Here is a 26,285-nt window from a genome sequence, read left to right on the forward strand (position 1 = left end):
AGCCCCTTTTTTGTTTTGGTGATGGTGAGGTTGTTATGGAACAGGCGGCGCGAAAAAAAAAAAAAAAAAGGTGAAAATATCTGGGATATTTTGGTGTTTGGGACTGTTGAGGTCGGGAAAAATGGTTTTGGTCGGTGTTGGTGGGCAAATGTTGCGATGTTTTGAAATGGACAGCTGTGGAAGTGAATGTATGGGTCGGAGTGGTGAATAACTTCAAGCTGGGATTTGTTGTTTTGTTGGTTATTTGGGATATAAAGTTGAGTACCCAAAAGTGTTTAGTGTTGGAAGGTGCATGAGCTGGATTTTCTACACCTGAAGCCCAAGAAGTGAGTGCCCCAAGCAGTGCAAGAGCATGTGTGAAAGTTGAAGTGGCAGTATATAACCTCGGTTTTCTGCGTCAACAATTGCTCCTCTTGTCTGATTCACCATCATATCGCACGATGGCCGATGGCCATGTGATCTTCGACGTGATCGTGAACCAGATACGAGGAGTGTTTTGCTTGGAATCTCACCTCAAACCGTCGGGAATTCGAGCGCAGACTCGTTTCTTTGTCTTTTTCTGCATCAGTATCATGACCGACGTATGCCAAAAAGAAAGAGCACGAAGGATACGGTCCCTTATTTTAAACAAGAAGGTATTCTCTGCATAGGGTTAAAAGGCGCAGTTGTTTACGATGACGCATCCTTTAACCCCATGTAGAGAATGTTTTGCTCTTCCCACCAGAATCCCAATTTCAAGTCGATGGGTTCGAAATGTCGACCGATCATCATCTGTCCATTTTTTATGCTCTCGAGTCTTTGCTTCGGGCTTAAGAGCACCCCCGCCCCGCCATATAGCCTTCGTTTCCTGCCCAATTACTATCGTTCCCTGCATTTGGTTTATGGCCAAGTAGCACGACCAAATGCCGGGGTGTGTTTTTTGTCGATTTTGAAGACTGCTCTGCTAATACGATCGTGTTCAAAACGTTCGCTGAGCGCTGTTCCTTTTTTCCTCCACACAGCCCGGCCACACTCCCTCATCTTTATTATGCACCAGCACAGTTAGGTATCGTTAGTCACATCAGCTCCTTTTCCTGCACCTCAAAGCCACCAACAATCACTTACTCCACCCCCACAGCAACAAAGCCTTTTTACCAAATAATTTCATTCATTCTTCCCTTCATATACTCATCAATCATTCTATTTACACCACCCCGTCTCCCCATCCCTCTACGCCCCCATAACCCCATAACTCCTCACCCTCGAAAAGAAAAAAGGCTTATCATTCCTCAGCGTAAACTCAGCCCAATCATCCGTCAGCCTATTCCAGCTATAAAACCCCCTCCAAGCCAACTTATTATTCCTCGCCCCCTTCCCCGCGCTCTTCAGCGTCAGATCCAACCTGTACACATATTTACTCACCCCCTCCGTCTCCACCATCACATCCCCTTCAACCTCGCTCAGACTAGCCCCCGGGTTATCCCCCGCCCTCGCCAACCTCCATCTGCCCTTTAGCGCTGACTCCATCACATGTCCCGAATGGTGGGAGGCATAAGTCTCACGGGTAAGGTGGTGAACCACATCGTTTGGTTCCGCTGTAGTCAACAGTGACAAACAAGTCCCGTCCCGGAAAAATCGTAGGTACCGGTAGTACGTCACGACATGAATCGGCGCTCCCCAAGTGATACTGTTCGAATTAGCCATCCCGCTCCGGACGTAGTTCACGGTGCTGATATAACACCCATTAAACCTCAACCTCGGACGAAGACGGAACATCCGTTGCCAACTCGACCCGTAAAGGCTGTTGAAAAACGCCAGCGTATTGGCTGTCGATTCATCAGCCAACTTCTCCGCCCGTTTCTCCAGGTCAAAAACTGGCACAACAAAACTATCCTCTTGTTCAGTCTCCGTTGGCGAAGTCGCACCGCTGCTCTGCGTAAACGCCTCCGCAGCAGCCGCCTCCTCAGCCGCCTCCCGCTCGAGATCCTCCTCGGCAAGCGGCTCCCAAGTGATCTGCCTCTGCCAGTGGTAGTGCATCCCCCCAAAACCAAACTCCACCCCCAAACAAATCCGCCGCCATATCCTATCCTCCGTCACGACCAAAAACGCAAGCCGCTTGCATACCTGCGCCAGACGAACAAAGTCACCCACATCCGCGACAGCAACGTCACGGAGGATGTGAACAAGTATCTCATCAGGCAGGTTCGAAATCGGGCAGGGAGGCTGAGGCATGCCCTCGATTTCTGGCGGCACCGGCTCAATAGTCAAACCCGCAAAACTGGCGATGAGCTCCTTCATAGTCTGAGGCTGATCGGCTTTTGCATCCCCCAGTGCTGCAGCCGTAGAGGAATCCCCCGACTTTGGTGCTGCCATCTTTTGGGGAAATTTCGCCCTGGGGAAGTGCTTCGCTTTGTAGTTTTGATCGACTTGGTCATCCATCTGAATGTTGGGTCAGCATTCAGTTCCAGTTAGAGTGTAGGAGGAGCAAGACATACCCTAAACGCCTTTCTATACAGCCTCAAACTATCCCCCAAATTCCCCGCCGCCTCCCTTTCCACAGCCTTCTCATAATGCTCGAGAGCGGTGATTGGCTCCTTCTTAGTGGGCACAGCGGCAATTCCTGTAATTGTGGCCGGCTGTCCGGGTTCATCAAACACCTTTGTAGGTACATAATCCTCCTCATACTCCTTGGCGATCGGCTTCTTCGTAGGAGGAGGCGGCTTCTTCGACCCCGTCGATGGTCCAGCCGTAGCATGTTGATGCTGACGGGGGCGGTGTGACTGCTGATGTCTAGCCCTGACCTCAGCCCTCCACTGCTCCCTAAACGACTCAAGATCAGGGTTTGTCTCTGAAGATTCCATTTTGTTCAACAAATGTGATAATGAGTGAGACTTGCAAATGCCGAGAGGTCCGTCCGTGTGGCGATTGTGATATCGACGACTTGGTCGGTTGAATTGAGGAAAATGCAAGCGGAAGAGAATCCAGTCTTGTAATAAAATAGGTAACTCAAACTAAAGACGGGCTCGTTAACCGCAAAATAATTCAAACAGTCATCGATTCACCGAAAGCGGTGATGTGCATATTTACGAGGAGGAGGTTGTGTCATTCGGCGAGCGGATGGGGATAAGAGTTCCGGCCGGCGCGATAAGCAAGCTTGGGCCACCCACTGAAGATCAGAGTTAACACGCACTGTGACGTTCTGCCAAGCCTCCCGAGTTCTTTTGTGTCTTTTGAATATCTTCAAAACAATGTCGCGGCTTTTGAAGAGCATGATGGCTGTTTTCCACATAAACCATCACATATGACTATATTCAGGTGCCGAGACATTCATTACTCATCATCAGTGACACAACCAGACAGCACCCGCAGCCTTCACCCGGAGTGTGACTCTTATATCTCGGAGGACAAAAGGCAAAGGCACCCATGTGCTCTCCAGCATGCGCCAGCCGCACCGAGTAAGCAATTAGGTACGTCAAGATAGACTGTCTAATGAACGCCAGGCAAAATGAACTAACCCTGAATCGCACTGCTCTCACAAGAAAAGAATTCGCTCCACCTTTTGCTGACACAGCTTCAGTAGCCCCTATTTACCCCTGAGCCAGATTCGTGTACAAGATCGTCCATCGACACTAAGCCAACCAATCATACAGATCCTGAAGGTAACCTTGGCTTCCGGAGAGCCTCGTGCTCCCCTTGGAATTTGTTGTGTTTGGGAAACAATTGCTGTCAGAGGGTCATCAGAATGGCATCGACTTTTGCCTCAACGCGGCGCCTGCGACCCCCGTCGGCAAGTGCTTCTACCGGCACCTCACGCACTTGCTTGTCAACAAATCGGAAGCGGCCATCATGTCGGGCCGGGATAGGGACGAGGTCAACCAAGACAGCTGGTCGACCATCGCACACGAGTTTCTAGACCGTGGCGTGAAGAATATGGTCATCACGCTGGCCGCCCTGGGCACGTTCTGCGCCAATGCCGATGGCAGCGCTCACTGCCCTGCGTATGACGTTGTCGTCAAGGACACCACCGGAGCAGGGTAAAGCTGGAACCGTTACAGGCACTGAGCTGCCTCCAGTCATTCTGTACGAGCGCTAATAGGAACAGGGATGCCTTTACCGGGGCTTGTTCCTCAGACTACCTACGCCAAAAGGCCAAAGGGACTTGGGACATCAGAAGCGCTGTCGTTCGTGCAAACAAAGCTGCGGCAATGACCATCATGAATGTCGGAGCGCAGGATGGCATCCCGTGGTCGGACGAGATAGATAGATTTGATGCTCCTCACAGTGAGGCTTCTATTTGAGCGGGCAACAGACCAGGGCCGAGTGGTGCAGAAGTGAACGAGGGAGAAACCGGGGACCAGAAACCGTTCAAAATATAGTTGGATGAATCCTTCAGTTATTTCAGCTTCTGAACTTAGATTTTGCTGGAGCTCCCCCATTATCTGCTCAATAACCTCTGCAGCACGCAGCTCTGTCCTCAAATCCTGCCAGTCCTTCCACGGGCGCACCGGGTGTATAAAGTCGTAGCCATCCCTCCGCTCCGCCATCTTCCGCAAAACGGCCTGCATCCCTTGTTTTACGGCAAGGAGGTGCCGGATTTCCACACATCCTTGCCTTTCCACTTGCAGGGAACGGCGACGCCTAGCGTGGCAAAGTTTTTCTCTGTTGTGTGACGGTTGCGGTATCCATCTTGAGCTCACAGGAGAGCTAGTTTCTTTGTTCAGCATCGTCCCTTTCAACAACAGCCTCAAACAACAGCATCAGACAACAGCATCAGACAACAGCATCAGACAACAGCATCAGACAACAGCATCAGACAACAGCATCAAACCTCAACAGAAATGTCTGGAGAATCCAACTTGAGAATTACCAGTCAAACGTACACCTACTCATTCTTCATGGGAATACCATGCTTCACACATATCGAACCTTTTAAGTAAGACCAAGAAACCAAGACTGTGACAAGTATCCTGTAACCGCATCTTAGAAGTATATCCTCCTCACCTTTGAATGCCGAGCTAGTACTCAGATGGGTGACCACTGTGGAATCCGCAGTGTTGTGTGTTTTAGTTCTTTTTTGCTTTCTATCTTCTCTTCCATATAAACCTGATATTAGGGAGGTGAGAGAAGTAAACCTGGGATGGACCTCTTTTGCTTGCCATAGTCAGCAATTGCAACACAGCCTTCAGCCAGAAATATGAACTTGACAATGCCTATTTTACATAGAAGAATCCAAAAAGCAGAAGAAAAAAGTATACGGTCACAAAGGGAATTTATAGAGCAAAGCTTGTAGGTACTTTTATCGGGATTTCAAAACTACCAACACCACACGCCATGCCGATCCCGTTAGCTCATTGATTATTTCACTTTGAAAGCAACAGTCTCAAAGGCTAAGCTCCTTCATCTTCTCCTCCAACCATTGTTGAGCCTTGGTGACGGCCTCATCAAGCTTCTCAGGGTTGGAACCAGCACCCTGGCGACTGGGCTCCTTACCGCCCGTCTTACCGCCAATCTACTCGATGTCATTAGCTTTTGTCTTTTGTTGGTCATTTATACTCGGGGCAAACTCACAATCTCGGTAACAGCAGCAGTCCACTGCTCAGCGGTAACACCCTTCAAGTCGGTACCGACATAAACACCATGTACGACAGCCTCATCCTTGCTTCCAGCAAACAGATACACACTCTTGGCCTTGTCCTTGCTCTTGTAGTAAGTCATCACCTCAGAGATGGCCTTGGCGTTGGCAGAGATGGGCAAGTGCCCAACGAACGCCTTGGCGTCCTTGTTCTTCTCATCGGCAAAGAACTTTTGAACGGTAGACAGAGCAGTCCCGCTCTCAGCCTTTTGCCTCTTCTTTTGCTCGTCAAGGACTGACTTCTGAATGGTGGCAAACTTCTTACGCAACTCTTCCTTGGTTAAGACGGAGATGACGAGAGCATCGAGATCGACGGACGCAGCCTTGACCAACGAAACCTTCTCGGGGCCAAACTCCAAGGCAGCGATGTGATCGAGTCTGTCGCTGAAGTCCTTGGCGTCTTGCTGAGCCTGGTGGGCACCGGTACCCGTGTAGGCGACGATACGTCTGATACCCTTGGCAATACCGCTTTCCTCAACAATGATCAGGTCCTTGATGAGGCCAGTGGCGTCAACGTGAGTACCACCGCAGAACTCAACGCTGAACTGGCGCCACTCAGGGTTCTTGGGGTCCTTGAGCATCTCCTCAACAGAGGCACCGACGGACACCACTCTGACAGGGTCAGGGTACGTCTCACCAAAGACGGCACGAAGGCCGTTGATTTCTCTAGCCTCGGCCAGGGAAACATCCTTGGCGTACACCTTGAGGTTCTTGCGGATATCGGCGTTGGAGAGCTCCTCAATGCGCTTGATCTCGGGCAGTGTCACCTGCGTCTTGTGGCTGAAATCGAAGCGCAGCTTGTCCTGATCGACGAGCGAGCCGGCCTGGTTGACCGTATCGCCGAGCACTTCTCTCAGGGCATGGTTGAGGACGTGAGTGCCGGTGTGGTTGTTGCGGATGGGTTGGCGACGGAGCTCGTCAAATTCGCACTTGACGACATCACCAGCCTTCAAGTTGCCGTACTCGAGGAAACCGGAGTGAACGACGTAACCACCGAATTCTTGAGTATCGAGGACCTTGAACTCAGCTTCATCGTCAATGATGATCCGACCAGTGTCGGCAACCTGACCACCGGATTCAGCGTAGAAGTTGGTCTTGTCGAGGATGATGCCCAGGGGCGTCTTTGGTGGCACATCCTTGCTGTTCTCGATAAACTCGGAACCGTTGAAGATGAGCTGGATTTTACCTTCGCTGCTCTGCGCAGAGTATTTGGCCTCCGAGTCCGTCCGGGGGATGTTCCGGTCATTCTCTAACTCGGAAATGTGATGAACCGTGAGCTTAGGGAATGTGGTGACGGCTTCCTTGACCGCCTTGGAAGCCTCGCGAGCCTTCTCCTGGGCAACCTTGACCTCCTCTTCGTCGATGGTAAGGCCGCGCTCCTCGGCCATCAACTTGGTGAGATCCACTGGGAAACCAAAGGTATCGTACAGACGCCAAACATCGGCACCGGAAAGCTTCTTCTCGCCAGCCTTGGTCGCAGCAGCGGCATACTTCTCAAACATGGCCTCACCACGGTCGAGGGTAACAGCGAAAGCAACCTCCTCCTCATCAAGGATTTCTTTGATATCGGCCTCCTTCTTCTTGAGCTCGGGAAATTGCTCGCCCATCTGTTCGACCAAAGCAGGAAGAATCTGGGAGAAGAAAGAACCAATGTTGGCATTGAGGTACTTCCTGGCGTAGCGGACACCTCTGCGGAGAACACGGCGAACGACGTAACCGCGGCCGATGTTGCCGGGAACAGCACCATCAGCGATGGAGAAGGAGAGGAGACGAATGTGGTCGGCAACAACACGGAGCGCGGTATCGACACCATCGACGTCGTCCTTGCCGTACTTGTCGCTGTATGGGCGGGAACCGCTGACTTCGACGATCTTGGCGAACAGAGGGGCGAAAACATCGGTATCATAGTTGGAAGACTTGTGCTGGAGGGCAGATACCAGACGCTCAAAACCCATACCGGTATCAATGTGCTTTGCGGGGAGAGGCTTGAGGCTCCTGTCCTTTTGCCTGTCGTATTGCATGAAGACGTTGTTCCAGATCTCTACCACGAGAGGGTCGTCCTGGTTGACGAGATGCGCAGCATTTCTCCCACCAACCTTGTCGTAATGAACCTCGGAGCACGGCCCGCATGGCCCTTGGTCGCCCATTTCCCAGAAATTGTCCTTCATGTTGCCGGGAAGGATGTGGTCCTCTGGTACTCCTTGGTCGAGCCAGAGCTGCCTGGCCTCGAGATCTGGTTCCAGGCCCATGGCTTCGTTGCCCTCGAAGTAGGTCACATAGAGGCGATTAGGGTCGAGACCGTACACCTTGGTGAGCAACTCCCATGTCCACCCAATAGCCTCCCTCTTGAAGTAGTCGCCAAACGACCAGTTGCCAAGCATCTCGAAGAAGGTGTGATGGTAGGAATCCTTGCCTACATCGTCAAGGTCGTTGTGCTTTCCACCGGCACGGATGCATTTTTGTGTGTCGGCAGCACGCTTGAGCGCAGCCATGGGCTCAGTCTTGCCTACTGTTCCCAGGAACAGAGGCTTGAACTGGGCCATGCCCGAGTTGATGAAGAGCAGTGTCGGGTCATTGTGAGGCACGACCGACGACGATGGGACTGAGGTGTGATGTTAGCACAGGCTGTTGCAGAAGAGAAGCTAGACTAGATTGAAGCGCATAGCTGGTGCGAATACATGGCTCGAAGGATGATTTTTTGCAAAAGTGTGTGGCGATATCAACCCCACCAAGGTCAAACTTGATCTTGGTGGTTATGATAAGACTGATGAGGTTTGTTGGACCACTGCTACAATCATTGTGATTGTTTTCTGCAAGACATGCAACTCTCTTTGAGCAGAGAAATAGAGAAATATCCAGCTTTGAATAAGGGCCTCTTTGCTGTGGTCATCCTTCGACCTGTGTAACCAGCAGCCAGTATATTTCGATACAGCGTGCATGGAGGGGTAATAGTGTATCGATATCACATACCGATGGTGTGGCCCCGCTCTTCAAAGAATTTCAAAAACGTCTCCCGGACGCGGGGGCCTGTCCACTGGGGTTCCGTCATGGTGTGGTGTAGGCGTTTGAGGTGAGAAGGGAGATGATGACGGGTTCGATAGTAATCCAACAAGGCAGAGGCAGCGTAGTAGGAAGCCGGGGCTGCAGTCCGGAGGGCGGAGGTGGGTGCTCGAAAGTTCGAGAGTGTTGAAGATGGCGGGGTCAAACGGGTTTTGTGGTAGAAGGTTCGCGAGCAATGACTCAAATTCACCACAAAAGCCGATTGATAGCGCGTGCCGCCCCAGATCCTGGACCGCTCGCGGCAAGACCACCGTAACCACAACGCCTTCTCCATCCGTCCTTTTCTCACAACCTTCCTCTCTCTCTTTCTCCCGCTCTCTCTAAAACCTCTTCGCGATATCGGCCTTTTCCCTTTATCTCGAACCAGCCCAATCAATCTCCCAATCTCCTGTCCTAAAGTTCCCGAATCCCACCTTGATTGGCGCGCATTCCGACACCTCACCTAAGGCAATTGGCGAAACAGAGTTACAGGGAAGAGGGAGAAATAAATGCTAGCAAACCCTGCGCCGCGACTGGCCACCCACCACCATATCATGGAGATGGGGAGCTTCCCACCCGCTGTGGGCATGGACCACCACTATCAACATGGGTACCTCAATCACAACCCTTTCCAGCAGCAACAAGTTCAGCTTCAACAACAACCACAACCACAACCACAACCACCGACATCTCGCCTCTCCCGTAAGCGCAAACCAGATGCCCCCCCAGAGAACAACGAGCGCCTCTCCAAGCGCATGAGCCTGCTGAATCTCGGTATGTACGGTGTGGTGCACAGTCCCCCTCAACGTCATCGTCGCATTCCAGCCCTCCCACTAACACCCGCCCCCTTCTCCACAGAACACTCTGGACCCAAACTCTACGTCCCCGTTGAACAAGGTGACAGCCACAACCAATCCTTACCCGATCTCAATGCCATTCATCATCAACAACAACTCCAATCCCAGCGCCGTAGCCATGGCCACCACAAACACACCCTCATGGATGACTCCATGATGCAGCTCGACGACACAAAGCACAAAGTCTACATTTACAACCTCGACGACGAGCTCTCCTCGTCCGACAATGAGACTGACGACGGGAAACTCATTTTCCTCCCCGACATTGAGAAGCACCTCAAGTCCCACCGCATCCCTCCAAACATCCTCGCTTCCCCCTCGCCACAAGAGATGGTCGATAGACAACTTGTTTTGTACCGGGTACCTTCTTCTATCACGGTACCAGAAGACCAAGACAGCGTGCGCAAGGCTATCATCGAGGCGAGACAACGGATGAGGGAGAAGCAGGAGGCTGAGAGGGCTGCTGCCGCGATGAGGGAGGTTCCAGTGGATAACACGGTCATGTTTTCCGCGCCACAGGCTTCGTCGTCATCAGCAGAGGATCCAGATGCCATGGAGCTCGACTAGGATCGAGATGCCACGCGGCAGCGCGACTAGGATCCAGATCCCATGGCGCACGACTAGTGCTCAGATGAAGTGAAGCTCGACTACGATCCAGACGAAATGGAGCTCGAATAGAATCGACTTGCTATGGATCTCGGCTAGATTCGGATCCCACCAAGGTCCGCTGAGATATGGTTGTCATATCGTTCGGCTGTGATTCGGATGCTATGGATCCCGACTGAAATACAGCAAGGCGGCCGTCTTTTTCTTTGTTTGTTTCGTGGGTTGGTCGGTTCAAAGGTTATCAGGGGTTTTGAGGTTCCCATACCTTCACACACGGCGCATTCACGGTATTTCTGTGGCTATCTAGGCACACGGCAACAAATATTGACTTGGGTTGAAATTTAGCGAGGTGTTTTACAGGCAGCGTGCATTTATTTTACAAAGCGGACATAGGGACCGGTATCACAGGACATGGCTCCCATCAGGCATGAGTCCGTTATCTTACATAGCGGGCATCCTTCACAATTCGTGATAGGACACCATTAGCTACACAATAAGAGAAACATGATTAAAGAAAACAAAAGGCTCTTGTGCTGCTTATAATATTAGGTGTATTTAGGCATGTTTGTAATGAATGCTATAACGTAGGTAATTCCAGAGTGAACCCTACTCGTGAGAGCTGCTGGGCGTTCCGCGCCCTTCTCCTTCTCAATCGAGAAACCCCATTAATGCCCACAGGTTGAGCATTGAGCATGGTCAAGCTCTCCCTCCTTTATTCTGTTCCGTGGTCCTTTCCCACCAGGGGATCAATCATATATACAAATTACGTTCACTCCTCATCCTATTCCAAAACCCTACCCTGCTACCTGCCTTCCCAATCCGATACCGTCTCTTCTAGCTCCTGAACGGGTTGTTGGTATTCCCCGTTCCTTGAGGTTGTAGTGTGAGTGGTGGTGGCCCAGGGGGAGGGGCATGCTGCTCATTCAAGCTGCTACTTGGCACTGGCGCGACCACCGCTGGTGGTGGTGGTCCCGGTGGTGGGGAGTAGATATACCCATTATCCTGCGGTGGTGGTGGTGTCGTCCCATTCCCATTACCCTCCCCATATTTAGAGACTCCAGCAGGCGGTTCGTAAACCGGCGGCCGTGGCGCGCTGGGATCGTAGACTGGTGGTGGTGGCATCCCTTGCATGTTGTAGTATTGATACCCGTCCCCGTTGTGGCTGTAAGGGGTGAAGGTAGATTGGGGGTATCGATACCGGGGGTCGACTTGGGCGAGGGTGGCGCGGTTGACGAGGAAGCGGTGGTATCCCAGCGGGGGGAGGCCGGAGCGGACGCGTTTCCGGGCGTGGAAGTAGCCTATTAGGAGGTAGAGGGTGAGGGAGAGGAGGATGGCGAGGAAGAGGGACCATTTGACTATTATGCCGGCCTATGGAAGAGAGGGGGGGAAATGTTAGACTGGGAGGGTGGGGGTTGTAGATGGGTGGGAGGGAGGGGGACGTACCTTTGTGTTCCAGAAGGAGATGTAGCAGTTTTCGTCGCTGATGAGAAAGCCATCTTCGTCTCGCGTGCAGTTGCGGTAGTAGTAGGTTTGCCTGGGTAGAAGCGTGGCGATGGCCATTGTTTGTGTTGTTTTTGTGTGTGGTGACCGGATGGGATGGGGAATGTCCGAGGTCCAGAGTTCCAGGAACTCGGATAGACTGGGTGGCTGCTGCGATGAATTTGATGCACCTGGGTTGAGTTCTATACCGGGAGATGAATAGATACGATCAAAGAGGGGGACGATAACTTGATCGATCTGGATGAAGGTCGCAAGTTGGTTTTGTACAGATGAGTTTGCCTGAACTCTTTCGATGTGCAGAGGTGAAAGGGAAGGAGCACTGTCGCATAAACAAAGAAAGAACTGGAAAAAGCACGAGCGAGGGAGAGAGTGTGACGGAAGGGAGATTGCCGGCCAGTTGTGCCAAGCCTGCCCAGGCCAAAGCGATGATTCCGCGCCGAGAATGAGAGATTCTTCGAAGGTGTTCTTATCACGGACAAAACCACCACAACTTTGCCGATCAAGAAAACGGGCACTCTTTCCGGCTTGGTAGCATGCGCTTGCCGCTGTACCCCGCGGATTATTTAGCGGCTGGTCCCCTGAACCCTGGGGGCGGGTTGAACGCTAAAAAGGCCGGCAGCCACTTGTTTATCGCGATGGCGAGTGGCGCTGATGAGAATGGGTAGCACTGGGTTTCATCGTTGTCTTTGGCGTTTCAGTTCTCCAGGAGACCGAAGGATGAAATCTTGGAAGACGCAGATTTATTCATGATATTCTGCGGCAATCAAGAAATGAATAATGAGAGTCAACTCTGAAGCAATGAACTATCAAGATGCAATCGGTGATTGCTAAAATGAGGTAGGATATATAGTCAAGGCCTTCTCGTGATATTGGACGAAAATTGTCAAGGCTATTCTTGGCTACCTCCATCAGGGTCATGGTGTCACAACCTTGACTACCATTGACACATGTCTAGGTATTGGACAGTGTAGCTCATTGGTATTTATTTGACGAGCGGTTAGCCTGGACGTCCGTCACTTTGCCAATGGAAGATTGAAATGATAGACGACAGGCTTCCGTCCAATGCTCAGTAATCATATCCGCTAGTCTTTCATATAAGTGATAGGTAGTAGACTTCATTAGCCTAGTCCTGAGACTCCAGATATCTGAAGAATATCAAGATTCTGTAGCGCAAGGCACCGAGCTTGCAAGAAGTGGCGTTAATCCGAAGCTGGCGGGAGGACGAGATGACTTTTAGGTCGGTACTCGCCTAGGTATCCGAGACGTGTTGAGTGAAATATTGTAACAGTCGGAGTGTTCCTGGAGAGTGACATGATCAAACCAAGATCAAATGTCTAAGATATCGGAGATCAAGAAAATGTAAGTGACAGAATCGGACTAGCTTACCCGGCAGGCAACCGACAGCGCCAGCACGGGCCGCACCCACTGAATGCCGGTTCCAACCGCCGGATCGGAGTGGGGGCGACCGAGACCGACGGATTCTCCACAGCGGCTGCATCAAATTTCAAGATGGGCGTCTTCGGTGCGGAAACGCAGGGTGACATAATGTCAACACGCCTCCGCAGAGCCTCAATCGGCACCGACGAGAAAAAAGCGAAACACCGACCAGTCTAGCCCGGCCCCAGCAAAGCCGACTTACAAGCTGGCTTGCTCTCCCACCACCACGACGGCGGATCCTTAGTTTTCTCGAACGGACCTCCAACACACCGCCAGCCAGCCACACTCTCCAGCGCACCAATCTGTTCGTGATGTTCTAGCAATAGAGTATCGCCCACCCAAACTCGCTCTCTCTTTCTCTCCAACCCCTCTGGAGACCTGGCGGCGGGGTAGCAGCGCACCTTGACGAACCGGCTTTGAATCGGAGGCTAATTTCACCACTGAACAACAAACGAGCAACATCAACCCTTCCCTTTTTGCTTATTGTTACTCCTACTGTTACCCACTGTCGAATCAGCGCCCAATTCAAAAAAGACTCGGTTCATCTCCGGTTATTTCCCCCAACTACCACCACCAAAGATGGTTGCGACAATTAGCGCGACCCGCGCGCTTCGACTCCCCTACCGATCAGCCACCCTCCGACTTCTCACCCCTCCGACGACAACACCGTCCCCCTGCCGATCGAGCCTCCGCGCCGCCTCTACATTCACATCCCGCAAGCAAAAACCGCCATCAAAACAGCCCACCACCCCAGGGCAACCACCAACCCCAATGAAACCAACCAACGCCCTCCTTTTCTCAACCTGCCCCGCAACCATGCTCGGCCCCTCCTCTTCATCACCACAACAATGCCCCAGCACCAAATATCACTACCACCTCGCAGCCTCCTACATAGCCAAATCCCGGCCCTTCGACCCCCAAACCCACCTCTTCCAATTCAACCCCTACAACCGCCTCTCCCAACCGCCCAAATCCCCCAAACGTCCCAAATCCTCCCGGCCAGAATCAGGTCAGGACGCGTTTTTCATCAGTCAGCTAGGTGCCTCCCCCTCCAGCGGGGAAGTCGCCCTAGGAGTCGCAGACGGCGTAGGAGGGTGGATGGACAGCGGAGTCGACCCAGCCGACTTCTCCCATGCGTTCTGCGACTACATGGCCGCCAACGCATCATCATCCGACCCGCCGTCAACAGCACGGGAGCTCATGCAAAGGGGCTACGAGGCTGTCTGTCATGATGAGAGCATCAAAGCCGGGGGTAGCACCGCCATTGTTGGCTTGTTGACCTCCAACGGGAAGATGGAAGTCGCCAATTTGGGGGATAGCGGGTTTATACTTCTCAGAAGGGGGGGCGTCCACGCGAGCAGCGAACCGCAGACTCATGCGTTCAACACACCGTATCAGCTCAGCGTTGTGCCGCCTTCTATGCTGTTGCGGGCGGCGGCTTTTGGGGGCGCGCAGTTGATGGATCAGCCTAGGGATGCCGAGGTCACGAGACATGGGCTGAGGCATGGGGATGTGGTTGTTTTTGCTAGTGATGGGCTGTGGGATAATCTGTTTGAGGGGGATATTTTGAGGATTGTGAGCTCGGTTATGAGGGAGAGGGGGGTTTGGAGGGTTAATGGGGAGAGGGGGTGTGTGGTGGAGGAGGATATCAAGAGTGTGACTGAGGGGAAGACGACGCTGCAGGGGAGGCTGGCTACGGAGATTGTTAGGCAAGCGAAGATTGCGAGTGTGGATCCGAAGCTGGATGGGCCGTTTGCAAAGGAGGTGAAGAAGTATTACCCGCATGAGGTTTGGAGGGGGGGAAAGGAGGATGATATTTGTGTGGTGGTTGTTGTTGTTGAGGAGGAGGGTGGGGCGGGGAGTGTGAAGGCGAAGTTGTAAGGGATGTGGGTGGGAAGGATATGGAGGCCTTGCGAATGATATTTTGCATTTTGGGAGCATGAAACGGTTTTTGGGATAGATGGCGGTGTAAGTGATTCGAAGATGGGAACCATGTATCAAAACAGTCAGAAAGGAATCAAAGCCAGCGTTATTTGCAGATGGCTGAAAAAGAAAACATCCCGTGTGATGTTTAGGGCAAGGGGTATATAGTTTCTAGATTATGTACATAAGGCTGGCTGGCTTTTAGAGCTGAATTGGGAATCATATATATAACCTGATATCTGACAGTTGGTGTCTTTTGTTTAGTGTACGCAAGCTAGCACTTTGTTTATGGTATTACATCCGGCGCCTCTAAGCCTTCTGCGGCAGCAACTCTCTTCGTTATCCTGTTCTCCGACATCGCTGCTGACTACACCCTCAAGGAAACAGAGCAGGTTACACAACTCAGACATCGGACGGTCAGTCATCCCCGTCAGCGGTATGGTCCGACAAGCCTTATCATCGGCCCTCCAACACAGCAAAAACACAAACATGGGATGAAAAATGTCGTGTAAACACAGTGCTTATCTCACCCTCAATTCAAACCCCTAATTGGCCACAGCATGTCCTCCCTGCATTGTCACTCGCATAACGCTCCTCATACTTACTTGCATCTGCATATGTGGCCCCCCCGTACACAACGTCACTATACCTATCTCTCACACCGTCCTTCGTCCTAACCCGACCGACCAGCAACCGGCCGAACAACGGGTAGAGGCATATGCCACCAACCGACCCACGTTGAACGAACCCTGACTCCAACAATTCAATTCGTCAATCCCCGAACTCCCCAACGCCTGTCCCAACGGCCATCTAAACCGCAGCGGTGTCACCCCTAGCTTCACCAATCTGTCAACTTTGACACCTCGCCTATCAACCCCAACAACTGCAAGTCTCAAACCTTTTCAAAACTTCACCTCTTTCCCATCTCCAATCTCATATCACATCAGCACCCACAAGTCATCAAGTTAATCATAAAATATAATCCATTACATCCTAACATTCATCTGTCTTCTCCCTCCCTATCCTACTCCGCCTTAAACCAATCACCCCCATCTTTGTTAATCATAAACAAGAAGACAACACGCACCTCCCTTCCCCTCAGCCAATTAACCAATTACAGCTAGCCTTCCCTTCACGAAAAAAAAGGTACCAACCTATGTACGAGAAGTAAAAAACCCTCACCAAAAACACCCAACAAGAAAAAAAAAAAACAAGAAACCAACAACCACCCAAACAAACAAGCCCGGGGTATTATTAGCCAAGTTTTTGGTGACTGTTAAACGCCAGAAAATCTCAACTCAAAACACCAGCAACAACCCTCATGGTATCAACTTAGTTAAAGAAGACAAGGGCGGCAACAGTACCGAGGACGAGCGCGAGCGAGGAAGCAAAGCGCTGACCGTTGTTGGTGTTGGGGGGAGCAGTCTCGGTTTCTTGGGCGCGGCGAGTGCTGGTGGGTGGGGCAGTGGTAGTGGTCTCGAGAGCTGAAGGGGGGGTTGGTTAGCACACTAGTTTATACTTGAAACTAGAAGTTGGGAGAACATACTGGTAGCAGTGGTGGACTCGGTGGAGGTCTCAGTCTCAGTGGAAGACTCTGTGGAGGTCTCGGTGGAGGACTCAGCAGTGCTAGTGATGGTGGTCACAGAGGTGGTGGCAGAGGTGACGACCTCGGTACCCTCAAGAGGGAAAGCTGGGCTGAAGTTGCGGGGGTCCCCGCTCTCGTCCTCAATGACAAAGGCATAGTCACCGTTCAAGCTGTCGGTGGGAGTGTAGGTGAAGGAGCCGCTAGCGCCGGAGGTGGCTGATATCGAAAGTCAGTCCAAATGTTTCGCAGGTGCCGGTCGATAGCCAGAAGATACTCACTAGTAAGGACCTGGACGGGCTTGAAGCTGTTCTCATCTCCGGCGGTGCCCTTGTAGAGCGAAATCTTGACATTGCCCTCGGCAGAGTCCCACCTGAGAGTGAAAGGCTCGCCGACGACAAGATCGTAGTTGGAGTTCGTGAACTTGGGCCTGGCGAGAGCGGCGGTCGCAAGAGCGAGAACGGTGGCGAAAGAGTACTTCATTTTGACTGATTGATGGTAATGGATGTTGTTCTGGATTATACAGAGTAAACGATGGTGGTGGTGAGTGAGATGAAGTACAACTGCGAGTTTGAGCGAACGAGAGATCAGTTGATGCGACGGTAAATAAGCTTGTGGGATGTGAAGAAAACAGAATTGGCGGTGGGAGGAAAACCGAGGTCGCGGTCGAGGTGGAAACGTCGGGGGAGGATGGATATGGGTGGATCGATCCGAAGAAAGGCGCGCAATCTCGTTGCTGGGGGCACGATCATGTACTTACCACTTGTGGAATGTTGAACGACTCGGTTGAGCTGGGGGTTGGAATGGAAAAACGAAGAGTTTAAAAAACGACTGTGGTGAAAGTGTAATTATTATGATGTAAATGTGGGCAGTCCCGAGACAAGTCACAGAGATATGTGAGTAGTGGTGGTGGTGGTGGGAAAAGGAAGGACAGGCAGGAAGGAGAGGAGGAAGACGAGCTCTCTCAAAAGAGGAAGAGAGGAAAGAGGCGCAGGGGCCAAAATAGCTAAACAGCCAAGAACGCGTCCTGGAGTTCCAATCTCGTTTGGCGAATGGGGAGGCGTTGACACAACGATTTTACCAGTTGGCGGATCCACCCCCAGAAAAAGACGCCGCGAATGGGGAAAAGCTTTTCTGGCACGGCAAGGCTGGACAGGCACAGACAGGGGAAGGCACAGGGTCTGGGTTTGAGCGGGAAGGGAAGAACCCCAGATCCCGTTCTCTCAAGAGGAACACATGATGGAGGCACAGAGAGGGAGGGAGTGAGTCGCATGATCCCCGCGACAGTGAAACCGAGCACTATTATTCCCTATTCCTCCTCTCTGCCACGCAGTTTGTGTCCTCTGCGACACTCCTTCGTGACGGTGCCCGCGGTGCGGACGAGAAGAAAGCACAGCGCCAACAACCACCATGTGGAAATTACTCCTAAATCCAGAATTGCGCCAATTCGGGCTACGACGCTGTTGGTTTCCTGGATCCCTTCCCTGTCATGCGATGTTACACACATTCTTGCCTAGCAGTGACTGACTGTTGGCTTTTGGCTGTCACTTAATTACTGCTGTCAGACGGCATTGTATGCGCTACGGAAAGTCATTCTTCTCTTGCTGCTCTATCTTCAAGATGACGGAATGCACGTGGGACAGTGGAATGCGATGTGTGCTGTGGACCTCATCTCGCTGCGCTGCATCAGATCGACCCGCTTCAGATGGTTGTGCTCCACGGCGACCCCTTCAGGGTTTTTGGTTCCTTGCAGAGCTGCAGACCAGATTGTCGTCATTGCACATCACTGCCCCTTCCAGAACCCTTCACCATGTCTCGAGTCTGGAATCCGGAAAAACAATGTCTGGATTTCGGGACCATTTTCTGGTATTTCTTCAATGCCTGGCAACGCAACCGAAGGTCAACCGAGAGGTTATGATGTCGATGCGAGTTACAGAGATATTGCATGTCACAGCATGACGAAGCCCGACGTCTAGAACGGGGGCATATGGCTCACATGCCACTCCTGCTGAGCAGTTTGGTTTGTGCATTGCGGGGTCAAAACGCACACACCACGGCCACGGCAGCCTGCATCTGGATGTTCGCAACCATGGATATGATGGCGAACTGGTGACCTATGCAGCCAGACGTTACACGGAGATCGCGCCGCCATCCCAACTTACACATATTCAAGTCTTAGCGCCATAGTAACACGAAAATGCGAGTGACGCTACAGGCCGCTTGAACGCGGGTCAGCGTGGTCACACCAGAATATATTAAAGGAATACATCAGATACCTACTCTGTTGATGCGGTCAAAAATTGAGTTTCCTCGGGTCTGGGTGGGTGTGGCTGCGCCTGCGATTGAGTGCGCGGCCGGTTTGCCTCCTGACGATAGTCACCAGGCAAGATCAGACAGGTCAGGTAGTATTCCAAGGGTCTCTCAACAAAATCTTCGCAGAATGGCAAAGCCCCCGGAAGTATTGAGGGTGAGAGACTAGTCCACGAAAGATACACCAATCAAAAAGTCGATTGACTGATAATTGTATGCTGAGGCTTTGTGCCACCTTGGTATACATGCCATCGTGGCGTTGAACCACCATCAAGGTCACGGGGGTTCCTTGTGCTCCTGGATGTTCGTATGCGATAGCTTTGTGCGGCAAAACGGGTTCGAGTTGCAAGTTGCTGTCACCGAGTAGGTTTTCAACGGCATCATTCCGTGTTTGTGAGATCAGGCGGCTCTGCCGGAAACAATTCGCTGGCGGATAAACCGTGTAACCTCCGGCAACACACAACCGGATGCCTCAGCTAGATTCTGAATCAACTCCGGGAAGAAAAATCCCTGGAACATCATTCGACCTCAGCTTCCAACTTCCCGTGTGAGGATATCCCGAGTTAATTTTCAACGTGGCCGAGTTGATCAAACAGGAGATATCCAGGTTCAGACTTCGGTGACTTCTATCCAACCGACGTTTCGTACTCCAAATGTCGGCAGTCATGAGAGCTGGCAGTCGATGACGCCTCTGACAACACCAGTGCGTTCCTCAAACAGGTTGTTCACTGTTGTCCCAAGGCCCCTCATCTTTTCTACAAAATCGTCCAGCGAGCCTCCAACGCCAAAGTAAAGCTTCTTTGCGCCAATGACAGCTCTGGCAGAACCGCTTGGTCTGTCTTTCCGCTCTCGCTCAAGAATCAGAAGAAGAGTCTCGCCGAATCTTTCAAGGGCAAAAGGAGAGTAAATAGTCTCCGAACCAAGCACAAGAGTCTTGGTGTTGTCCGCAAGACTTGGGGCATTCGGTGAGCTGTAGAGAATATCCACAAACTCTGGTGACCAAGCACCAGAAAGAAATCTCAAAGTGATCTGGTTGGAAACCAGAGAGTCCTTGAAAGCCGCGATAATCTCCGGTGTCAGATCGAGTTCTCCGTCGGGTGTAAAAGCCTCTTCGACGAGCGCTACTCGGCTTCGTTGTTGAAGAGCCCAGGCCAAGATGAGATTGGGCAACGTCACCAGATAGAGCACAGAGGGGTTATAGTCTGCAAGCGTGAGGACCAACGGGTGTCGCGGTTGTGACTTTCTTTCGCTCAAGGCCCAGTGAAAGAGTGCGAGAGAGGGCAAGGCCGTGCCGCAGCCGAGCTGTACACATTGGTCAGCAATTCGTTTCTCGGCAGGAGGTTTAGGGACGTCAGATATTTCGCCGCACCTCGATCAAGACACACGGCTCTTGATTCAAAAAATCGGCCGGCTTTTCCGATGCCAAGACCTTGACCATATCAACACTGCTCTCCCAGCTCTTGAAGCCACCCTCATAAATGCCCGTCTTGACGTCGTGCTCCCCAAGACCAGCCTCTGACTCAGATGGGTTTTCCCCATCATCCTCAGCCATCAGCTGAGCCCGCACATCCCAGAGCTCACGCCTTGGTATTTGGAGTGTGCTACCATCCTGCAGATCGACACCGAGCAGGTTGAAGGCTATCTTGGAGGGTAGCTTCAAAAGCATGTCCTCGAGATCATGGCTGGCTGGTGGTAATTGGGGCTTGCCCTGAACTGGAAATGCACCGGCCCCCGCGGGCGAGGCCACAGCTGACTTCTTGACTTGGGGTGAAGGGGTGAGCGGACGACCATCGTCTTCTATATCATCGCCGGCGAACGAGAATGAAAAGGCCATGGTTCAGACTGGTGGTGGGGATCTGATATATGTCGGTTATGCCCAAACAGCAGCTGACTGTACCGGGTTCCAAATTGCTCACGTGAAGCAGCGAATGATATCGATGTCTCTTACTACAGTTTCCAGGAATGTGAGTCTCTTTCAGCTGAGGTCGTCCTGGTGGTGGTAGGGTTGGGTAGGATTTGAACGGTAGTGGGGCAGCAAACGGTGTTTTTTTGAGGCATGTGGTCCGTGTGCTGTCAGCTTTCAGCCCCCAATTTCAATTCCAACCAAGCTGAAGAGAAAGCGGAGTTTTTCCGCTTGAAAATGCTCCGAAGGCTTGCAATTGGTGCCACATTTTAACCGTTGCAACTTGCACTTGCAGCCCGCCGCTGTCTCTGTCAGCATCGAGGAGGCACGTTCAGTAGGAAGCACAGCGCAGACGGGAAGGTGCCGTTAGGAAAAGCTCCCCACTTCTTACTGGCCCTCGGCTGAGCATGCAATTCGCTGCTCACCGGCATATGTCGATAACGGCTGTGGTTGGACAGCATACGACAGGACCGGCCATCCCAAGCGTCTCTCACATTCACGCGGGTCTCTTTCTCTTCGTTGGAACGGGCTGGCCATCACTTTCCCGGTTCGGGGGACGGATCAAACAAACCCAATATGCGGCAGCCTTGAAGCCGATAACCCCATTGGATCTCGAGATCCTCTTCAGTGAGGGCTTCCAACAGCCCCCGCGCCGACAGCGGGGATACATGCAGGGCCCTTCTTCTTCTTCTTCGATATCTTTTCGTCTCTTCTTGCTTGAAGGAATTATCGGCCGGCGTAAATGGACGGGAACCGTAAATCAGCCAACTATGGATCGCACCCGTCGGGAGATACCCCTCTGTTCGGGGTTAGGTTGAGCTCGTGGCCGTCGATTGTCTCATGGGGCTGGATCGTCATATACTTGGAGGCTCCTTCTCTTCCATCCTAGTTTGGGATACCCACAATACTCTGTTTGCTGACAGCGCCTGCGTTGTCTTGGAGAGGGGAACCGTATTCCTCATTCTGAGGCACTTGCCCAACCGGGAAGAGCAAATCAAGGTCAGGGTACGGAGTGTTGCTCGTTTGCTGCATACCACTTGAATTACATCAACGAAGCCTGGCAAGCCATTGGCTGCGTTTACTACCTGCTTTTCGCCTTCGATTATTGATATAAGTACCAAGGCCTCGAAGCATCCTCTGAGAGTCTCTACTTGGCTTCTCAGAACACCTCTGGCTCTTCTCCCACACACTCTTCACCATGGTAATGGACTCTTGCGGCGACAGATACCCGGATCGACTTGGTCGTGATGGCGCCACTCTCAACTTCCCTTCCCTCAATGTCTCCTACACTGTCCGGGAACAACCTCTCGGCACGGCACGGCCGATTCGTATTGTCGGCATTGGAGCTGGAGCGAGCGGGCTAAATGTCATCCGTACCTTGCGGCTGAATCTCACCAACTACGAAGTCGTGGTATACGAAAAGAACATCGACGTCGGTGGAACATGGTTCGAGAATCAATACCCTGGATGTCGATGCGATGTACCAAGCCACAGTTATCAGTTCTCATGGCGACCAAAAAAGGACTGGACCAACTTCTTTTCTAGTGCCGAGGAAATTGAGGACTATCTTTGCCAGGTTGCCGACGAGGAGGGGCTGAGAGGGTCTATCAAGACCTCTCATGAGGTGGTCTCTGCTGTTTGGAATGAAGGCGACGGTCAATGGGAGCTGAGGATACGGAACCTTGAGAATGGACAGGAATTTGAGGACTATGCTACCTTTCTACTGAATGGTTCGGGCATACTGAAGTAAGCAGTTTACACGTCTTCGCTGGCACGGCATCAGCTAACATTCAAACCATCAGCAACTGGAAGTGGCCTGATATTCAAGACCTTACCGCGTTCAAAGGCACATTGATACACACGGCTCGTTGGCCAAAGGATTTCGACCACACAGGCAAGACGATAGCGATCATTGGCAATGGTTCAACGGGAGTTCAAGTATTGCCAGCTCTCCAGCCCGGTGCCGCCAAAATTCACCACATCTTCCGGACACCCAGTTGGGTCATACCACCAAGGATACACGCCTGGAAAGTCATGGGTCAAGCAACAGAGGTCTGGGATAAGATACAGCTCGACGCCGAGGAAAACTTCTCGGAAGAAACCATTGAAAAGTTCAAGTCGGACCCGGAGTTCTACCGGGATTTTGTCAAGAGGATTGAGGTTGAGGTCAACAGTGCTTTCCCAGTGGTAGGGTTCTCTCTTTCGATTTTCTATTAAGGAGATGGCTAACACCCGCAGGTCCTTGCCAAAAGCCCGGTTCAAGCCTTCGCCCGCGCGAAGGTAGCGGAGTACATGACAGCCATGCTCGGTGGGAACGAGCAGCTCTGCAAAGCTCTCATTCCAGACTTTCCACTAGGATGCCGAAGAATGACGCCTGGCCATGGATATCTCCAAGCCCTGACAAAACCGAATGTTGAAGTCAGGAGAACGGACATGAAGCGCTTTGTACCGGAAGGCATTGAGCTTGCTTCAGGGGAGATCCTCAAAGTTGACGCCATAATCTGTGCCACGGGCTTCGAAACATCCTTTTGCCCGCGATTTCCCATCATTGGACGTGATGGCGCAAATCTGCAAGATCGATGGAGACAAGAGATCCCGAAGGCGTATATGTCTTGTGCTGTTCCAAGCCTCCCAAATTACTTCAGTAAACCTGCCCTCTTCATTCTTCAGACGTGATCCATGATGTGCTGACAAGAAGCAGTGTTCCTTGGCCCCAACGCACCCATTGGTCACGGCTCAGTCTTCACCCTCTCGGAACACATCGCCAAGTACATCACCACCATCATCAAAAAGGTCCAAACCGAAGGAATCAAATCCATCGCCCCTTCCCAAGCAGCAGTAGATGACTACTTTGAGCACATTACCCATTTCATGCCAGCCACCACTTGGGCGGCGCCGGGGAGATCATGGTTCAAGATGGGAAGGGAGGAAGGACCGGTGGTGGCGCTTCATCCGGGGAGCAGGATTCATTTCTTTCATATGCTGGAACGGTTTAGAGGGGAGGATTGGGAGTATGAGTGGGATAATGCGAGGGGGAACAGGTTTGGGTACTTGGGGAATGGGTTCTCGACGCGGGAGGTGGGGGATGAGAAGGGGGATTTGGCTTGGTATTTGGACGAGCCGGCTACGATATCGTAGATGGGGTGTGGGTATCATGGTAGACACGGCTGGGAAGGGGAGGTATTCTTTTTGTTGAGCGGGTGGGTGGTTTCATGCAACACATGGAGTTAGGAACGGTTGGCGTATGGATAGATAATACATACACATCATTTTTCATTTCCAACTCTTTTCGGGACCGAGGGGGGGGGGGGAGGCAGTGCTCACGGGATGATGGGCATGGCATCATAACTCTCAAGATACGGCCCGATGGCAGTCGGATGTTGCGGACCATCCCGTCCGGGAGGTGAGTGTGCCTCAGCGGGTGCCTTCAGGCGCCAGGCCACTGGACCATGCCTAAAGAGAGAGGCCGGTTTGGCTTCCGCGGCAGCGCCCCACTCACAGCCACAGCGGTAATGGCGGTTGACCAGTGGGAGTTGTGCTTCTGTCCCGACAGTTTGGGACGGGGTTTTTAGCGGTTCCATGATGGTCTTGGGGGCGTTGTAGTGGTACCCTCGGTGTGACCGAAAGGCTGAACATTGGAAAAGAAAAAAAAAAAAAAAAAAACACGAGCAAATGGAGTCAACGCATATTTCTCAACAACTGGTGATTCCTGTGGCGACCGTGAATCACCACCGGCCCGCGGAGGATATAAATATCGCTTCCCCGCGGACATCTAACTGGGTAGACCGCACAACCACCTCACCAACTGCAACCCCAGACAGAATACAAAAGACTCCCCGTGAGGAGGGGGGCGGTGCGCTTCTGTCTTGGCCACTATTCAGGTATGTAGTTCTCATTGTGTGTAGCTAAAAGAGATATCACTATTTTGTTTTCGCCAACAGTTGTGATTTCGTTAACCAAAGATGATTTTCTGTTGTTGATTCCTCTTGTGATAACTCGATTTCCCCCCCTTTTTTTCGATCAATTGTGGGGCAATGTTTGAATATACATGTCTAAAACATTGCCACGCTGTTAGTTGGGCTTGGATAGGGCTGGATGATGATGATGATGATGATGATGTTGTTGTTGTTGTTGTTCCCTAGCAGAGCAGCGATCGTGGTCACCTACCTACCCTATCTCCGAACACATTGTTGGCGACTTGGTGTGTTGTTCGGTGGTTGAGTTGCATAGCCACTATCAACTACCTACTTGCATACTTTGATTAATCACATATTTGCTCGATTCTCACCTGCGAGAATGGGGAGGAGGGACGTGCCGCTAATGATGATTAGGGGGTGGATTAGGGGGTGGATTAGGGGGTGGATTAGGGGGGGTTGGATTAAAGGGGTGGCTTAGGGGGGATGGATGTACAGGTACTACAGTGCGATGAAACCCTGGTCAGACTTCACCTGAATACCTGCAGTGCCTGCATACTGGACGATTGGCGCTTATTTGAGTGGTGGTCATTGGAGCGGGGTACAGACCGGTTGCCTTTCGAGACCCAAGTTGGGGTTTTTGGGTTTGAAGGATGAGTTCCCTTGGTGTTGGGATGGGAGAGGAGTTGTGTGATATGTCTATTCTTATTCTTATTTTGTTTGTTTTGATTGAGAGATGTCGAATATGGGGTCGAGAACGAAAGATGATGAGCCGGTTAATCTTCTGTCGCTGGGTAAGTTCATCTACACTTCGGACTAGGGGATGAGCAGCTAATCAGCTGTGGTTTTAGATGGTGGAGGTGTACGAGGTGTTCGTCGTTGGTGATTCTGGATCGGATTATGGAAAAGATTCAGAGGAGGGATGGGCTGGAGGAGATACCGAAGCCTTGTGACTATTTTGATATGATTGCTGGGACGAGTACAGGCGGGTGAGTATCTTTTGTGATTTTGTGTAGTGACCTAGACTGACGAGCGGTTGGTTGTAGGCTTATCGCAGTCATGTTGGGGAGATTAAGGATGTCTACTACTGAGGCCTTGAAGGCATACGATGATTGTGCTGCGAGTATCTTCAACAAGAAGAACAGGAAGACGGGGCAGGTGTCGGACAAGTACAAGTCCAGTACACTGAAGGAAGCTGTTCAGAAGTTGGTCAAGGAGAGGGGAATGGGGAAGATGATGAGGGACCCGAAAATCCCAAGAAGGGGAAGGTGATTGTGTGTGTGATGCCTGCGGATTCTGTTGCGACGGGGGAGACGAAGCTGGTTCGCTCTTTTCAGGGTGAGGATGATTGGGATAGTGAGATCAGGATCTGGGAGGCTTGCCGAGCGACGACTGCTGCTTCGAAATATTTCAAGCCGCAGGAGCTGGGTGCAGGTGTGCGCAAGGGGTTATTCATTGACGCGGCAGTTGGCTTCAACAATCCGGCAAATTACCTTTTGAAGGAGGCGCTGGATGAGTTTGGATCTCGCCGCCGCTTTGGATGTTTGATCAGTATTGGTACAGGTACGAAATCGACCGAGACTGTGAGGGTGAAGATTGGATT

The 26,285-nt window shown here is 51.8% G+C and overlaps 10 protein-coding genes across 10 annotated transcripts; 4 read left to right on the forward strand and 6 right to left on the reverse strand.

The window, feature by feature from the left end:
* Positions 1 to 1,034: 1,034 nt before the first annotated feature.
* On the reverse strand, positions 1,035 to 3,123 carry QC761_111280 (uncharacterized protein). The gene is made up of 2 exons (XM_062874417.1): positions 2,475 to 3,123; positions 1,035 to 2,418 (listed from the first exon to the last, which is right to left on the reverse strand). The coding sequence occupies exons 1-2, from the start codon at positions 2,838 to 2,840 to the stop codon at positions 1,210 to 1,212; spliced, it is 1,575 nt and encodes a 524-aa protein (XP_062737538.1). The 5' UTR covers positions 2,841 to 3,123; the 3' UTR covers positions 1,035 to 1,209.
* On the forward strand, positions 2,910 to 4,344 carry QC761_111290 (uncharacterized protein). The gene is made up of 3 exons (XM_062874418.1): positions 2,910 to 3,446; positions 3,480 to 4,013; positions 4,082 to 4,344. The coding sequence occupies exons 2-3, from the start codon at positions 3,826 to 3,828 to the stop codon at positions 4,275 to 4,277; spliced, it is 384 nt and encodes a 127-aa protein (XP_062737539.1). The 5' UTR covers positions 2,910 to 3,446; positions 3,480 to 3,825; the 3' UTR covers positions 4,278 to 4,344.
* A 691-nt stretch (positions 4,345 to 5,035) lies between these two features.
* Positions 5,036 to 9,153, reverse strand: ALA1 (Alanine--tRNA ligase). The gene is made up of 3 exons (XM_062871937.1): positions 8,582 to 9,153; positions 5,548 to 8,213; positions 5,036 to 5,488 (listed from the first exon to the last, which is right to left on the reverse strand). The coding sequence occupies exons 1-3, from the start codon at positions 8,943 to 8,945 to the stop codon at positions 5,360 to 5,362; spliced, it is 3,159 nt and encodes a 1,052-aa protein (XP_062737540.1). The 5' UTR covers positions 8,946 to 9,153; the 3' UTR covers positions 5,036 to 5,359.
* A 51-nt stretch (positions 9,154 to 9,204) lies between these two features.
* On the forward strand, positions 9,205 to 10,074 carry QC761_111320 (uncharacterized protein; the record flags this gene model as incomplete). The annotated part of the gene is given in 3 exon segments (XM_062874419.1): positions 9,205 to 9,309; positions 9,325 to 9,424; positions 9,509 to 10,074. The coding sequence occupies 3 exon segments, from the start codon at positions 9,205 to 9,207 to the stop codon at positions 10,072 to 10,074; spliced, it is 771 nt and encodes a 256-aa protein (XP_062737541.1).
* Positions 10,075 to 10,637: 563 nt separating this feature from the next.
* QC761_111325 (uncharacterized protein) lies at positions 10,638 to 12,907 on the reverse strand. Its single transcript, XM_062874420.1, has 2 exons — positions 11,557 to 12,907; positions 10,638 to 11,481 (listed from the first exon to the last, which is right to left on the reverse strand). The coding sequence occupies exons 1-2, from the start codon at positions 11,671 to 11,673 to the stop codon at positions 10,948 to 10,950; spliced, it is 651 nt and encodes a 216-aa protein (XP_062737542.1). The 5' UTR covers positions 11,674 to 12,907; the 3' UTR covers positions 10,638 to 10,947.
* Positions 12,908 to 13,629: 722 nt separating this feature from the next.
* On the forward strand, positions 13,630 to 14,931 carry PTC7 (Protein phosphatase 2C 7; the record flags this gene model as incomplete). Its single annotated transcript, XM_062874421.1, has 1 exon — positions 13,630 to 14,931. One exon carries the CDS (start codon positions 13,630 to 13,632, stop codon positions 14,929 to 14,931), a length of 1,302 nt encoding a protein of 433 aa, XP_062737543.1.
* A 995-nt stretch (positions 14,932 to 15,926) lies between these two features.
* Positions 15,927 to 17,038, reverse strand: QC761_111340 (uncharacterized protein; the record flags this gene model as incomplete). The annotated part of the gene is made up of 3 exons (XM_062874422.1): positions 15,927 to 16,457; positions 16,520 to 16,774; positions 16,837 to 17,038. 3 exons carry the CDS (start codon positions 17,036 to 17,038, stop codon positions 16,306 to 16,308), a joined length of 609 nt encoding a protein of 202 aa, XP_062737544.1. The 3' UTR covers positions 15,927 to 16,305.
* Positions 17,039 to 17,073: 35 nt separating this feature from the next.
* On the reverse strand, positions 17,074 to 17,828 carry QC761_0012470 (uncharacterized protein; the record flags this gene model as incomplete). Its single annotated transcript, XM_062871938.1, has 3 exons — positions 17,074 to 17,118; positions 17,316 to 17,346; positions 17,578 to 17,828. The coding sequence occupies 3 exons, from the start codon at positions 17,826 to 17,828 to the stop codon at positions 17,074 to 17,076; spliced, it is 327 nt and encodes a 108-aa protein (XP_062737545.1).
* A 1,411-nt stretch (positions 17,829 to 19,239) lies between these two features.
* Positions 19,240 to 24,051, forward strand: QC761_111360 (uncharacterized protein). Its single transcript, XM_062874424.1, has 4 exons — positions 19,240 to 22,514; positions 22,571 to 22,955; positions 23,007 to 23,412; positions 23,470 to 24,051. The coding sequence occupies exons 1-4, from the start codon at positions 21,967 to 21,969 to the stop codon at positions 23,904 to 23,906; spliced, it is 1,776 nt and encodes a 591-aa protein (XP_062737546.1). The 5' UTR covers positions 19,240 to 21,966; the 3' UTR covers positions 23,907 to 24,051.
* QC761_111350 (uncharacterized protein) lies at positions 19,529 to 21,401 on the reverse strand (the record flags this gene model as incomplete). The annotated part of the gene is made up of 2 exons (XM_062874423.1): positions 20,235 to 21,401; positions 19,529 to 20,167 (listed from the first exon to the last, which is right to left on the reverse strand). The coding sequence occupies exons 1-2, from the start codon at positions 20,697 to 20,699 to the stop codon at positions 19,529 to 19,531; spliced, it is 1,104 nt and encodes a 367-aa protein (XP_062737547.1). The 5' UTR covers positions 20,700 to 21,401.
* Positions 24,052 to 26,285: the final 2,234 nt, after the last annotated feature.

Source organism: Podospora bellae-mahoneyi (genome assembly GCF_035222275.1).
Source record: "Podospora bellae-mahoneyi strain CBS 112042 chromosome 1 map unlocalized CBS112042p_1, whole genome shotgun sequence".
NCBI lineage: Eukaryota > Fungi > Ascomycota > Sordariomycetes > Sordariales > Podosporaceae > Podospora > Podospora bellae-mahoneyi.

Coding starts and splice junctions, on each gene's coding strand:
- QC761_111280 (XM_062874417.1), bottom strand. CDS start 2,840: ATGGAATCTTCAGAGACAAACCCTGATCTTGAGTCGTTTAGGGAGCAG. Junction 2,419..2,474: donor TGTATAGAAAGGCGTTTAGG/GTATGTCTTGCT, acceptor CCCAACATTCAG/ATGGATGACCAAGTCGATCA.
- QC761_111290 (XM_062874418.1), top strand. CDS start 3,826: ATGTCGGGCCGGGATAGGGACGAGGTCAACCAAGACAGCTGGTCGACC. Junction 4,014..4,081: donor AAGGACACCACCGGAGCAGG/GTAAAGCTGGAA, acceptor TAATAGGAACAG/GGATGCCTTTACCGGGGCTT.
- ALA1 (XM_062871937.1), bottom strand. CDS start 8,945: ATGGAGAAGGCGTTGTGGTTACGGTGGTCTTGCCGCGAGCGGTCCAGG. Junction 8,214..8,581: donor AGAGCGGGGCCACACCATCG/GTATGTGATATC, acceptor ATCACACCTCAG/TCCCATCGTCGTCGGTCGTG. Junction 5,489..5,547: donor CTGCTGCTGTTACCGAGATT/GTGAGTTTGCCC, acceptor GACATCGAGTAG/ATTGGCGGTAAGACGGGCGG.
- QC761_111325 (XM_062874420.1), bottom strand. CDS start 11,673: ATGGCCATCGCCACGCTTCTACCCAGGCAAACCTACTACTACCGCAAC. Junction 11,482..11,556: donor TCTCCTTCTGGAACACAAAG/GTACGTCCCCCT, acceptor TCTCTTCCATAG/GCCGGCATAATAGTCAAATG.
- QC761_111360 (XM_062874424.1), top strand. CDS start 21,967: ATGGTAATGGACTCTTGCGGCGACAGATACCCGGATCGACTTGGTCGT. Junction 22,956..23,006: donor TCAACAGTGCTTTCCCAGTG/GTAGGGTTCTCT, acceptor TAACACCCGCAG/GTCCTTGCCAAAAGCCCGGT. Junction 23,413..23,469: donor AAGCCTCCCAAATTACTTCA/GTAAACCTGCCC, acceptor GACAAGAAGCAG/TGTTCCTTGGCCCCAACGCA.